Source organism: Nipponia nippon, unplaced genomic scaffold, assembly GCF_047370975.1.
Source record: "Nipponia nippon isolate SJK-2023a ecotype South Korea unplaced genomic scaffold, ASM4737097v1 scaffold_18, whole genome shotgun sequence".
NCBI lineage: Eukaryota > Metazoa > Chordata > Aves > Pelecaniformes > Threskiornithidae > Nipponia > Nipponia nippon.
In genome coordinates, this window is record NW_028262334.1 from 3,349,548 (window position 1) to 3,363,702 (window position 14,155).

General features: G+C 48.8%; 1 protein-coding gene across 2 annotated transcripts; it reads right to left on the reverse strand.

Moving 5' to 3' along the window:
* Positions 1 to 86: 86 nt before the first annotated feature.
* Positions 87 to 14,109, reverse strand: TMEM120B (transmembrane protein 120B). Of its 2 annotated transcripts, XM_087754669.1 has the most exons (13): positions 13,955 to 14,109; positions 9,523 to 9,641; positions 8,440 to 8,556; positions 7,610 to 7,669; positions 6,932 to 7,027; positions 5,793 to 5,882; positions 3,601 to 3,666; positions 2,577 to 2,638; positions 2,230 to 2,322; positions 1,752 to 1,816; positions 1,497 to 1,565; positions 1,348 to 1,390; positions 87 to 519 (listed from the first exon to the last, which is right to left on the reverse strand). In XM_087754669.1, the coding sequence occupies exons 1-13, from the start codon at positions 14,021 to 14,023 to the stop codon at positions 443 to 445; spliced, it is 1,026 nt and encodes a 341-aa protein (XP_087610795.1). In that variant the 5' UTR covers positions 14,024 to 14,109; the 3' UTR covers positions 87 to 442. The 2 variants fall into 2 exon arrangements, with proteins under 2 accessions (XP_087610795.1, XP_009472561.2); XM_009474286.2 differs by lacking the exon at positions 1,348 to 1,390.
* Positions 14,110 to 14,155: the final 46 nt, after the last annotated feature.

Below are 14,155 nucleotides of genomic sequence, written 5' to 3' on the forward strand. Positions count from 1 at the left end.
AACCTGGAGTGTTCATAGACTTTTGCAAATCCAAAATGCAGAATTTAAATAATAAAACTGGAAAAAGTGTTAAGTATCATTCCAGAATTGGAATTACAGTAGATCCCACATTCTCCCAATGCTGACGCTTCGCTGGGCAGGTGCATGCTGCTGTATATACAGAAAAAAAAACCAAAAGCAAACACATTTTGTATTAAATAGACTTAAATAGCAGGACTGCAGACTGGAGAGCCATGCTTGCATAATACTGAGTCTGTGCTGGCAGAGTCCGTATCCTTCGCCAAACACGGGGATGGGGGAGTCCTTCCGAGCCCCTCCACGGCATAGCTGGGGTTTCTAGCAGGATCCGTCCCAAAGCCGGCGCCTGCAGAGGGACAGCAGCCAGCACGCTGGGGTGGGGGGGGTTCACAGCTTCTTCATTTTGTCTTTGTTTTTCTGGAGTTTAGTGTGCACCACTTTGAGAGTAGTGAGGAAGTTCCCAAGAAAGAGCAGCAGAAACGTGAACGCCAACACAAAAACCTGAGAGGGGAGAAGAAGGAGAAAAAAAGGTGAGAGCTGAGGGTACTGCTTTGGCCACATTTAAGCGAGCTCTGAGGGGGCCCGGCTGGCAAGTCCAGGGATCCATTGGCACACAAGAGAAGACTCTAGCCAAATATACACCCATGCATCCAGATGTGTGGGTTAACAAGAAGCATATTTTTATCATGATCATTTAAGTAGCATTTACTGCTTTTTAATATTACAACATGGATTATATTCAACATTGCTGGACTCTACCAGACAGTAAAATCAAATCATTAAGTCCGATCTAATGGATTAACATTATGCTACAAGCACTTTCATCCAACACCAGTGGCACAGGTGTGGGGGAATGACACGTTTCTGCGGGAAGCTGTGTTCCTCCTGTTAAGCCAGTGAACAAAGTGAGCTACAGCAAGATCTGACCAAAATAAAGACCATCAGATTATCTGCACCACTGTGCGTGTGATGTCGTCCAATCTGGACGTACAGGAGCAATTGCATAGCTGGAAAATGGATAGACATGTTTGATGGGTGATGGCAACTGAGAAAACAAGCGGAAGGATCCCTAAAAGTGGGGCAATACAGCAGATACGTTTTTAAAGTGATTCACTGCCATCGTTTTTTTTGTCATCATATTTTTGTACATGTAACCCATGGATCAGCCATAAAAAACCACCAGCAACTCAGCAGCCATTGCTATTACATGCCCGTATACACGAACAATACAGAGAGAGATTTACCCACGTGTATTCTCTTCCCCCTACACCCTCTGCCTTTTGGGTTGTGTGGTCACCCGTGGGTGCAGGTTCCCGTACAGTAACTCACGTTTATTTCGAGTTCTCTTGTACAGCCTCTGTGCCACATCATCCTGAGATATTTAGATGGGGGTCAGATGCCCAAATATCTTCAAGGATGTGGTTAAACACCGCCTCTCCCCCTGCTCCGTGCTTTTTCTGAGCAGAACCAACACCCACCTGCCATTCCTTGCATTCCTTATGCCTCGACAATCCAAAAAGCGTGATTGCGTTATATAGCTGCCAGAACTAAAAAGACAAACAAAAAAGCAATTTCATTACGAGGGAAAAAAAAAACCAAACAAACACCAACCTTAGAAACATTTGCTATGGGTACATGGGATCCAAAGCACCTTTTTACAGTGCTGCAAGCGCAGCAGCAGACCCTCCCGAGGCCCCGCGCCACAGAGGGAAGAACGGGATTGCCCGACTTACATGCCCAAAGAACAAGAAGGGAAGGAGAAACGTCAGCCCCCGCCACATCCAGGACTGAAATCCTTCTGGAAAAGGTTAACAGAAGAGGCAGAGAGTGAGCACAGAAGAGCCAGGACCGGAGACGCAGCCCTCCCCACCCAGATCACCCCATAAGGGCTATTCCCATCCTGCTTTGCAATAACCAACACATTTAAAATATATACTTGAAGGTGTGGTAATGGGAGGAGGATGAAGACAGGGGTGACCGAGACCTCCATCTTAACCCACTCAAGATCAGAGCCCTCTGCTCCCAACCCGCAAGATGCAAGTAGGGGTCTAAAAGCCTCGCTCCCCTTCCCGCCACAGGACACGGGCAGCAGGGCAGGGGGACGGCCACTCTGCAAAGCTCGCTCTCAGAAGGCCACACAGCCCCCTCCCTATCACTGCATCTAAAACCTGTGCAAAAACTTTGCAAACCAAGTATTGCAGAAAACCTCACCTACTGTAAGGTCCAAGTGGTTTCTCTCCCCCAAAGCACGGAGTCTATAAAGGCAGCCCCTTTGATAATAATACTGTAGGAACTGAACACAACCTGGAGAAGGAGAGAGAAAACATTATTGCATTGGCTCTTCAGAAGTACGATAAACGTAACAAACTATTTTAATAATGTTTAATCCAACAGCATTTAATTATTTTCTATATTTGTACATTGTATATTGGCATGGTATGGTTTATATTTGTACAGTTTAATACTCCAGTATTTACCAAGCAGAAGTGTTTTCTTCTAAGCACGTAAGATACAAAACTATTTTAATCCCGTGAATTAGCAAGGTAAGATATACTCACTCTGAAATATTGAAAATGCTAAAAATTGACTGCGAAACATTTGATACATGAGTCCATCTGGCCTGAAAGCAAAATACAAAGGAGGTCTATTTGTTTGATAAAAAGCATACGATGCAGTGCCCTTCCCCTTCTCCGCCAAGCCAGATCCCATTAGCAAACAAAGCAAGCAGCTGGTATCCAGCCCATGCGGAGCCCAGAGAGGGTGCTACAGCCACACATCCCAACTCTGGCACGTAGGAAATGCTCTAATTGATTAGGTTTCCCCTCTCAAATGTGTATGAATGCTGCCCCCTCTTATCCATTTGCTTATCACTGTTTTCTCTAGACAGCAATCAAAGCCATTCAGCAGCATCTGCATCAAGAATCCAAGCGGTGGAGCAGGGAATGGTTGTGCTCCTTATCCTAAGGGTAGTTCAGGATAGACAGAGGACAGGGGACCTTCTGCTCCAGCCGCTGTGTCATCCCGTTACAGATTTAGGAGCAGAGACATTTGTTGTTTTAAACCAATTTTTAATTATTAACTTATCAGTTCATGTCAAAGTTGAGACAGGTTGTACAGGGGCCATACGCGGGGTGCGTTGCTGCACTGTTTGACCAACACCACCACCCGCTGGAAGGTAACTTGCATTTTTGGCTTTATACTCTGCTTGTAATCTGGGTTCTGTAAAGGCACCACACAGATTCATTTTGTGGTGTCCTCCCTCTAAAGCAAAGTGCTGCTTGTTTGCTTAGTTACACAGAGACAGAAATCGGGAGACTTCCAGATATTCTGCTACCATCAGCACAACTATGGCTTAGGGTTTGGGTTTTTTTCTTCTTTTTTTAATCAGCAACGTAAATATGAACTTGCAGTGTTGTATTTATCATTGAAAACATCTGTAACATCAGACAAATATTAAGTCTGACGCTTTGCCATGTGCCTGTGTGGCCACAGCTTCACGGTCACACTGGATTTAAACGCTTAGATGATGCAAACACTTTGCAACAGGCTTGAAGCACCTCCAGCAGGCAAGAGCGGACTCACCACGTTAACATTACTCCAGACAGGAATGTGGAGACGTAGTGATGAGACACCCACCAGCCTTTGATCCTGAACAGAAAAAACATGGCAGTTAGATGAGAAACATGGATTTTAGCATTATAAGTCTGGCTTTAAAGGAAAAAACAAATGATCCTGACTTGGGGGAGGAGGGGGGGCAGGGAAGAAAATAGATGGCCCAACTCAAGCAAAAGGGGTGCTGTGGAGCACTGTCCTGACCGTAAGGCTTAGTTGGGGGCACAAATCCACGACTGCTGGAGGGAGGCTGAAGACCAGAGCACATCTCGCGCGCTCCCACGAGCTCTCCAGCACAGCCAGAAGCAGCAGTGCCCACAGCACAAGATACCGCAGTGACTAATGATGCACAAGTTTCAGCCCACACATCCTTTTTTCTTCCCCCCGTGCCATGCAAATAAGTGACATTTCCAAGTCCTTCCATTGAGGTGGCTGTTTCTTTCAGACACAAATGCTGCAGAAAGCTCAGAAAATTACAGTAAAGTGAGCAAAGGCTATAGCGAGGTAGAATCAAGAAGTGAAGAGCTGCCCCAGGGATGGCACTGCTTTGGAAACTAAGCCAACACGATGGGTTAATTTGGGGCATTTCCAACCAAAGCCGTGCAACCTCTAACAAGACAGCACTGAGCCACTGTGACCCACCTCTGTAGATGCAGCGAGCCCAGGCTCAGAGGTTTCTCTGCTGGCCTCGGGCAAATGACTTCACTTGCCATGCTTGTTTTTTTCCTCTTCATCTCTGGCCCCACAGCAACCCCTCCCCTCTCTGGAAAGCACCCCAAAACAAGACATCCCACCTGCAGCAGGCCTAGGTACAGCCATGCTTGCAGAAGAGACTGCTTCATCCCTGCTGCCCAGTCAGTGCCCTCAAGCAGCTCCCAGAAATCAGCACATTTTTAAGATTTTGCCCCCAGGCAAAGCAGGAGGGCCCTGATTTTCCCACCGCACCTGCCACACCCGCGTCTGCCCCCAGGCGCAAACCTCTTCTTGCCTCGGGAGTGGGGACCACAAGCATCCGAGCAATGCCAAGACAAGACTCCCAGAAATGCTCCCGCCCATCTCCATTTTGAGGAGATCGTGGAAGCAACCGGCTTCAGAGAGGGAAGAGACTGGCCGAAACAAGGAGCCATGAGCTGCTCTCAGCTGAGCGTTATGCATTGCCCCTTAATCAGGACAACACTGACTCCTGCCACTAATGCAAGTGCTGGTCCACCCCTGTATAAGCACCACTACAAGGGAGCTTACAAGTTCTCTGTGCAGTGTTCAGAGCAGGAATAAGTGCCTGAAGCTGGGCTAATGCGATGCTGGCTGCACGAAAGGTGGCAAACAAGACACATTAGAAGCCCAATTAATTAATGCAACAGGGAGCTGCAAATATTGCGGCAGCAGCAGCAGCCACTGACCCAGCCGCAAACCGACATGCCTGGGAAGAGACATAGCAATTGCTGCAGTTTCCCTGTGCCAGCCTATCTGGATGATGAAAACCAGGGACATGCAACCATCAGGTTATTGCTAAAATCTAACACCAGACTCCAGGTTAAGTTACACAAGTGTAAACTCGAGCAAATTCTTGACCCAGACCTAATGGAGATGCTCCAGGAGCGATACACCAGCAGGACCTCACCACCCTGCCTTAGGATACTAAAGGTGCCATAAAGAAATGAGGGCTTGGAGTAAGGATCATCCTTCAGTTAACTTCTCCCAGGGTTTTACTTGTGTTCCCAGCTCTTTATACAATTATCTCTTAACTGCCAACTTTCCCTTGACACGACTAAAATTTAGTCAGACCCTCCAGGAGACGCGGCAGTGACCCGCAGGGCGTAGAGCCAGTACCTTGGGTTGGTCCTTTCACCCAAAACACACACACACTTACACTGCAGACCACATCTACGACTAACCTGCAGCTACCAAGAACATCCAACGCTTTGGACAAAGAGCTTATGGACTTTTACAAACTGCACCTTCTCCTCCCTCCCCAAACCTCAGGTGGCCACATCTGCCCTTGGAAGTGACCAGGGAGGGGGACAGAGACAACAGACCCTGCAGAGATGCATCAGCATCTCGGATTTCCTGGGCTTCAGTGTGAAGCTGAATCCCCTTTTGTTGCTTGTTTTCCTTTTAAGGACAATTCATGCTTTAAATAGTTTTTGCAGGTGGCACGATACCTTGATCCATTGCTAATGAGAATGCTTTCCCGTATCGTCAGTGTGCAGTAATACCATACTAACAGAAAGTTAAACACTTCATCTGTCACCCTGTTAAATAGAAAACACACACAGTAAAAATAAAAAAATCCTGTTCATTATAAAGACACATTCAAAAAAATCCCTATTTTTCCTCCCTCCCCTTGGGCAAATGAAAACCTGTCCAAGTGAGCCATGGACACAAAGCCCCAGTCCTGAACATCTCTAATCCACATGCAGAGCTGCGAGCATCGGCAGCACCACTGGGCTCAGAGTCCTTTCCTCCGGGAAGTGCCCCATGATATAACACTGCAGATCTTGAGCCGATAAGCAGGTACGCAGAGATGACATTAATTCCTTCTGAAGGAGAGAAAGCGCCATGGAAGCAACGGATGATCCAATTTAGAGAAGCATTTCCAGGCTAATTCAATGAGGAGATTCCATGAGATCTATATAAATCCAATCAACTAAAAGAGCAGAAGAGCATTACACTCTGGGCCTTTATTTTGCCATTTGCAAACCCCTGAAGCCAAGGGGATTTGGGGCAGCCTCTGTATATGGCAGCATCGTTCTTTGATACGGTCCTGCATTCACCCCAGACCCAGAGAGACCTCAGTGGAAGTGCCCAGCTCCAACACCTTCCTGTTTTTTAAGCAAAACTGAATAGTGGAAGCTTGTTGGTGCTCAGATACTTTATCATGACCTAGAGATAATGTTTCAGGTCTGATCATTTCATGCAAATACTCTCTTGTGTTTGCAGCTCCAGAGCTGCAACACGGTGCTGGTCCCTGCCTGGGACAACCCGTGAGCAAAACCAACTGCTCGTTCCCAAGCCCATCACAATGCCAGAAAAACAACAGATCAGGAAACACAATGTTGGACTTCTCTCAGTTACAAGAGACTCAAAAAAAAAAAAAAAAGTTAAACAAGGAAAAGCAAATAGCTAAAATACAGGTCCTGCCAGTGATGAAGAAGAGGTGCAGAAGCTGTCCTGCTGTCCAACTGCTCAAAGCCTAAACACTGCCAAAGCCCGTCTCACTGTCCTTAACAGAACATAAGTTAGTTCAAACCCAGCACATTTTTATTCAAAATTCTTGATTAAAAGTAAAAACACAGCTTACCTGTAGTGGAGAATAAACCTGCAGGTGACAGCCCCGAGTAACAAGATTATCGTCAGATAAAGTTTGAACTTCTCATACTCGTCCTTGTAGGCAAACCTGGAAGGGAACAGCTGCTCTTTATGGACACAAATGGGTATTTCACCAGAACATGGCTTCGCTTTTTTCAAACCAGATACAAATCTACATGCCAAGCCCAGAGACAGAGGTTTTGCTTGAAACATTTATAAAACCAGCGGACGGCAGTGAAAGGCAGCATTCTGCCTGCAGGGTCTGTCTAGGCTGCGCGGCCATTACACTGCAAGACAACAGCTTAAGTCCACAAGAGCTGGTTTCTGGGTTGGCATGAAAAGACTTTAAAAAAAAAAAAAAAATCTCCATTTTCTGGAGCACTGTATGCCTAGAAGTCGCAATGCCATATTTCATTGGGAAAAAAAAAACAAAACAACTTACAATTAAGGCAAAAGGCTGGGCTGGGCTTAAAAGCAAGCGAAGGACAGAATCCATCGGAGCTACACAAAGCATTAGCTTGGCCCCATGTTATGGTCTGATTTGCCCACCCTCAACATTTCATCTTTTATCAGATCTAAGAGAAACCCATTCCCATCTCTGGACTTCAGTCCATATCCACAGCTGGCCCCAGAGAAACCCAAATTCACACATGTGGAAACACTCACTCACTTTGCTTGGTTACTCAGGAGAGTTACATTCACATTTCCCAGCACCAGGTTTAAGTACAAGCTGGAAGACAAAATTCAAGAGCAGACCCAAGTAAGTCATTTTGTTTGAACACTGCAGGATGACCCAGATCAGAGCTGAAGAGACCGGTGTATCTGCCAAAGCCACGTTTGCTGTAGGTTTTTAATTAAGGCAAACTGGAGAGAGAGACTACTAAAGAGGATTTAAACATGGAAAGATTGGTCAGCCTTTCCAAGAATTTAGAGAAAAGGTTTATTTTCCTGGTCCCTTTTCTGCACCACAGCGTAAGGGCAAGATATGTAGTGTACACTGTCCAAAACCAAAAATAATGAGGAGAAATTGAAGTTTCTGATCAAAACTTCCAAGGGGCTGCAGCATCACATGGCCCTTGACAACTGAAAGAAATCTGTCCTAGCAACCTCCCTCGAAGCAAAGTATAAATTGTAAGTCGCTTGAAAACACTATTTAAAAGAAAAAAAGACAGAAAATTCTTGTGCTGATTTAGTCTGAAAAAAATTAGCACAGGAAAACATCAGTGTGAAACAGTGACTTGCACGATCTCTTGCCAATACAGGGTTACTTTTATTTTAACAAGAAAACCTGCACTGCCTACACGCAGTACATTTATATACACTTCCAGCTAATGAATTCTGTGTACAACTAACACAGCAGCTCAGCAAGAGATTTATGACTAATCCAGTTTTACGTGTATTTCTTCAACATGCACATTATCCTTCGGGAACATCACTGCTGTGAACACTTAAAAAAAATCAGCTTTCCCGGAGCGCTTGCCTCCCTGGTGAAGCACGTACCCATTCTTCTTCGGCAAGTAGGCTTCCATGTCGAAGAAGGCATTTTGCCTCTCCTTGATCTGGGTGCTGATCTCCTGAATGAGAGCAAATTCTTCAGGACTTGCTCGGGGCTTGCACCTGAAAGAACACAGAAACAAGATATTCCTGATCACGTGTTTACCTCCTTTTTATTTAACGCAAAATAATGTTATCATAAAATCCATGCTGTTAAAAAGCTAACTGCGTGAGCTGATGCCATTGCACACTTTGCTCCTGTATTTCTGCAGCACCATTTGGCTTACCATGATGTTATTTTACCGCCTGGTTTATGCTGTTGTAGGTTATTTCAACCAGCTGGTTTACAAATCAGCTTCTCTCTTTATCTCAGCTCAGTGACAGGATCCCATACTTCTTCCCTAGCAGAGCACTTAGGGAATATTGTGCTTTTTTGCAGGAACTCCTTCCACTTTGGGAACTTTGTGCGCTGTTTCAGGCACTGCCCTTGCAGAGGCTGCAGCTCTTCAGGCACGAAATATTTCAGGATGTAACAAAACTCACAGCTGATGATTTACTGACAAACTGCAGTTTTACCAATTAATGTAAAACAGAGAGCGGAGCCTAATGGCGTTGGCAACCCGTGGTGTTGGAGGTGGTGCTTTCAGAGCTGCACGTAAGGAATTTAGCCTGTGGCTCCCGAGATCAGCCGAGCAGCCAAAGACAGTTCCCTCCCGAAAATCCACCCAGGAGCGAGTTATACCTTCAGGTTCAAGGATTGATGCTGCTCTTCTAGCACGGCTTACGGAGCAAAGCTTTGCTCACCTATCAAAACACGCGGACCAAAAGCTGTACGGTCCCGCAGCGTATGGCACATACTGCAAGGATGCAAACCCACACAGGCTCCCTCAAAGATCATCTTTATTTACAGGACTCCATCTCTCATGGGGCTGCGAACATTTTACCTGGCTGTGATAGATGGAGGTGACTCAAGAATAACATGGAGCAAAATTAGCGCCACGACACAGATTAAAATGCTAAAAATCCAAACATTTCAGCCCTTTGGGAAGGAGAAACATCCCATCCCTGCCTCCTCCATCCTCCCGTTACCGTTGCAGGCTGTGCTTCAGATCCCTTAGTGTCTTCTTCTGCCGGTGTATGGAGCTGCTGCAGGCTGTCTGCAAGCTGGTGACTTCTTCCAGTTTCTGCCTGTAAACTTTATGCGTTTCCTGCAGGAGAAGAGGAGATGATTGGTAGGAAGAGCCCTTCTAGGTTACGCATTGCATTTTGTCCTCACTTCTGAAGGAAGCAAAACCCTGGTTTTTTAGGAGTCAACAGGCACCCCGGCAAACAAGCAAGGGGGTGATGCCAAACCAGCACAGATCCAACACGGCTTGAACGGATACTAATGAAATTCCTGCAAAAGGAAGGGCATCCTCTCTACGCTCATCTCATTTCCTCTTCCTAAGGAGCTTTCCCACTCAGGAGCTCCTCATTCCCGTCCCATCCTGTAAGGAAGCCCCTAATCCTCCATTTGATCCCAATCTGTCCCCATCAAATGGGTAGTTAGTTAAATCACAGAGCAGAAACTCTGATTTCACAGCCAGACTAGATCTGGGGAAAAAAGAACAAAGATGAGGAACCGGGGGGGGCGGCGGGGGGGGGAAGGCACAAAGCCAGCCACAGATCCACGCCTGGAGGTTTAGATGCCTCCTGGCCACCACTGCCATCTCGACCCCATGTATGTTCAAGCAACCTACTGCCCCCTACCCTGGTTTAAGAGCTCAACCTGTCCCCTCCCTGTGGCATTAGATGCTCCTGGAGAGGAACTTCTTTATCACAGCCCACTGATCTTCTGAAGCCCTGAATTAGTGTTTGGCAGTAACAAGGACGTGCTAACCAACTGCGAGCCCACTGAGAGGTGCCTCTGCTCTCATACCCTTCCCTCTGCTCGGGAATAAACGTGCTCTGCTTTTCTGCCCCTCGCAATGATTTCACCACCTTCCCAAGTGCAGGGAGACCTCAGGAAGGGCTAACCAGACACCAAGCAATGCCCTCTGGGCAAATTTTAAGATCTATAATAACTTGGAAAACAGTTTGCGCCAAGAGAAGGTGCGGGTTAAATGGCTATTTGCACGGCTGCTTTATCTACCCGCACATCAACAACCACAGAAAATTACCACCGGTTTTCCCAGAGCATAAACATAGTGGTGAAACCACAGAAACCAAATCTTTGCTCCCCTCCTTGTTAGGACCTGGCTGTTAGCTATTCGTTATTTACAGAAGCAATGCAAAACAAGCTCCGGTGTCTGATTTAACAGCCTTAATAACCAAACTAACTACATCCAGGCACCGCAGCTCTCATCATTTCAGCATTGGTTTGGCTTTGCTTAGCACGGGCAGGACTTCGGGGCTCGCTGGATTGCACAGTAACTCCTACTGCTTCTCTAGATGTCACGCAACAGTGTCTTTTCAAAGGCTGGTTCAAAGGGTGCAAGAAGCTCTTTGCCAAAAAAGTGTTAAAGTATTTATTGGAAACACAAACAGGCGAGTTGAGAGCTGATAAATTCTACCGCTTTCCAAAAACATCAGGATAATGATTTCAAAATGACACTGGTATTTAGAAGAACATAACATTTGCTAGTAGTGAAGTTACTTATTCATCAAGAAAGGCAATTGCTTACAAAGAGGACCCACCGGCAGCCCAGGGAGCTCAGCGCTGCCTTTACGTTACCACATAAAACCCACAGGCCAAATACCTGCCCGGAGGGTCAGGTTTGGCCACAGCTCTCTCTCCATGTAGGAAACAACACGTGCCGAAAAACAAAGGACCTGTGCACCAGGGAGAGGAGTACTTTTGCCCTGAGCTGAAGAGCTCCCAGCGGAGATGTCAGAGTTGTCTCTGCACCCAAGTTTACAAGATTTACAGTGCCGGGGCCGTGACTGCCCAGTTTGCACGTGGAAATCGCACTGCCCAATTTGCCCGCAGACGAAGGGCAGGCAGCAGTTCCATACGGCGGCCCCACGCTGCAACTGCTTGATGTTTTCTGTAGGCACCCCGAAGTCTATTTTCTGTTGCACTTGCAACAGCCCTGCTTGTGGTCAGCACTTGTTCATCTGCAGGACTTAAACCATATTCATGGGGAGCACTTGCAGGGCTTTTTCCTAATCAAAATCTGGTTTACATGTTCATATGCAGGGTTTAAATTAATAAGCTGTCGCAGGGAAACTTGCATTTTCCCACATCCCTACCCCAAAATTGCAATGCCCTGCAGCCCTGAGCTCTTTCTCAGGCTGCTGCTCCAGAGACCAGGCGCTGCCCTAACAAAACCAACAAAAAATTGTTTTTTTGTTACCCAAACAAAAATTTGCAGATGTGGCTGGTTAGAAGTGCTGTGCAAACCTGGATGTCCCCCAGCTCGATCTCACGGATTGTCCCCGATGCCCTGAGGGGATGCTCGGTGCTGCTGCGCAGCAGCATCAGCCCCTTTGAAGCCCCTCAAGTCGGAGCCCCCCAAATACACGCGTAGCCCCAAGTGCCCCGTGCCAGCCACCCAGCACGTCAGGGGCAGGAGCTACAACCAGAGTCCAAGGTCCTCCTCTGCAGAAGGAGGACGCAGCCCCTGACCCAGAACTTCGAACGCAATTACAAAACGTGAGACGGGGCAGCAGTGCAATGAAACAGAGATTGTTTTGCCCCATGGAGCCAGCACTGCTCTCGACACACAAAAGATCTGCCCACCATCAATTTTTTTCCCTGCTGGCATTGCACAAGAGACCCTTTTAGTGGCAGTCACCAAAGTACCTTGGAAAATGCCAACAGGGAGCTCCTTCCAAACACGAGCAGCTCCCACACAGCCCCAGACCAGCATTCCCAGCTGGAGACAAGAGTCAGGCCAGGCAAAAGGGGTACTGAAGGGGGGTGATACAGGCATGGAGGAGGGTCAAGCTGCTGCTGCAAAAACCAAGCTCCTCAAGAGCAAGAGATGCTGTGAGTGTGTCCAAAAAGCCACATGCAAGGCAAGCATGAGCAGACACCCACATCGAAGTACTTTCTTACTGAAGAGTTGGGTTTTCTACCCCAACACATCATGGTTTGACTCAAATCCAGCTGGAGAGCACAGAGCCTTCCTCCAAAGCACACTGAAGCTCAACCAGCATCTCGCGGAGCTGGAGCAGAGTCATGTCCTCAGGACAGTGCCGTGTTCCGCTCTTCTGCAACGCCGCCTTCAGATGTAAACTCTGCTTGTGGGCCCCAAAGCTCTCAGATAACGGATGTTATTCCAACTTTTCACCTCTACAGTACTAACCACTGGGAAACAATACCTCATGCCACCAGCAGCTGCCAGCCCATCTAGAAGCATTTCTACTTTCCTTTTACGCCTGGGGAAACCGAGGCAGGGATAAGTCATTGACATTTTGGCTGTGGTTTAGGTCAGACGTAAGCAGCACGCTCGGCCAGAAGTCTGGTCGGCGCACACAGCAAACAAGTGATCAACAAAACCATGCCAGCTGGTGCTCCCCCCCCAACCGCCACCTTTCCTTCTGTTAACAAGCGTACAACCTGAACTGACTTTTAATTAAGACAACGAGCTAAATCTGGAAATAGCACTTTTTTTTTGCAGCGCACGTTCTGTTTAACAGCCTAAAAGAGGCTAACAGCCACGCAGGAGAGAACAGCCAGTCATGTTTTAAAACTGGCTCAAAGATTTAAAGCACGTGGATAGGCGCAGCATTGATGACATACAGGGAAGGGAAGGTTTCTGGAGGCAACAGCACTTTGCAGAAACAGCTCTCAGCCCCTGCTCTGAGGTCTTTCCGTCCCTCAATGCACTTTTGCGAGATGGAAGAGCAGCACTTGAACCCCTCGTACCCCACCACAGGAAATTAAACTCCGGCCAGGTGCTGCTCGCAGCACAGGCGTTACTTGCATCGCTCCTTGTGCCGTGCTACGCGTGCACGAAAACGCCAGGTCCCCCTTCTCCAGGCCGGCTCTAGCAGTGGGAACCGCGGCACCGCAGCCCCTCGGGTGCCCCATCAGAGGTACCCGGTGCACGGCCGTGGTTTGGTCTGGGATGTCCCGTGCGCACGTAGCGCCTGCCTGGGGGTACGGGGGCGCAGCGGTATTTCTGGGGTGCTGTGCAAGCACGTGCACCCATGCACATGCTGTGCTTCGTGCATGCACCCCGGGCCTGTGGCGAAGGCGTCGTGCACGCGTGGCCCTGCCGGGCACAGCCAGGAGGGGCTGAGCCCCTCCGCACCCCTGCAAGCTCCTTGCTGAGGCCGCCCCACGGGGAAGCGGCCAGCGGTGGGGACCCCCGGGGGGTGCGCACCCCCTCCCAGCCCGGCGCCGCCCCCCGCGGCGCAAAGCGATGCAAAGCGAAGCCAGGGAAGGCAGCGCAATGCAGGGCAGGGCAGCGCGAGAGAAGCGGCGGACGCGAAGCCGGGCAGCGCGGCGCTGAAGGCGAAGCCGGGCGAGGCACGGCGCTGCCGCGGAGCGCTCCACCGCACCGGCGCGGAGCCCCGCCGCCCCCCGCCTCACCTGCAGCTGCCGGAACTCCTCCTCCAGCTCCCGCCACTCGCCCCGGCACCGCTCCAGCTGCACCCTCATGGCGCGGTGCCTGCGCGCTGCAGCGCAACCCGGCGGCGCGAGCTCTGCCGCCGGCGGCGCGAGCCCGCAGCCGGGCCCGCGGGCCACGTGCGCCCCTGACGTCATCGCGCGGGGTTGGGCGCGGCGGCGTAG

Coding starts and splice junctions, on each gene's coding strand:
- TMEM120B (XM_087754669.1), bottom strand. CDS start 14,023: ATGAGGGTGCAGCTGGAGCGGTGCCGGGGCGAGTGGCGGGAGCTGGAG. Junction 9,642..13,954: donor AGGAGTTCCGGCAGCTGCAG/GTGAGGCGGGGG, acceptor CTTCTCCTGCAG/GAAACGCATAAAGTTTACAG. Junction 7,028..7,609: donor CTCCTGAGTAACCAAGCAAA/GTGAGTGAGTGT, acceptor GTTCCCTTCCAG/GTTTGCCTACAAGGACGAGT.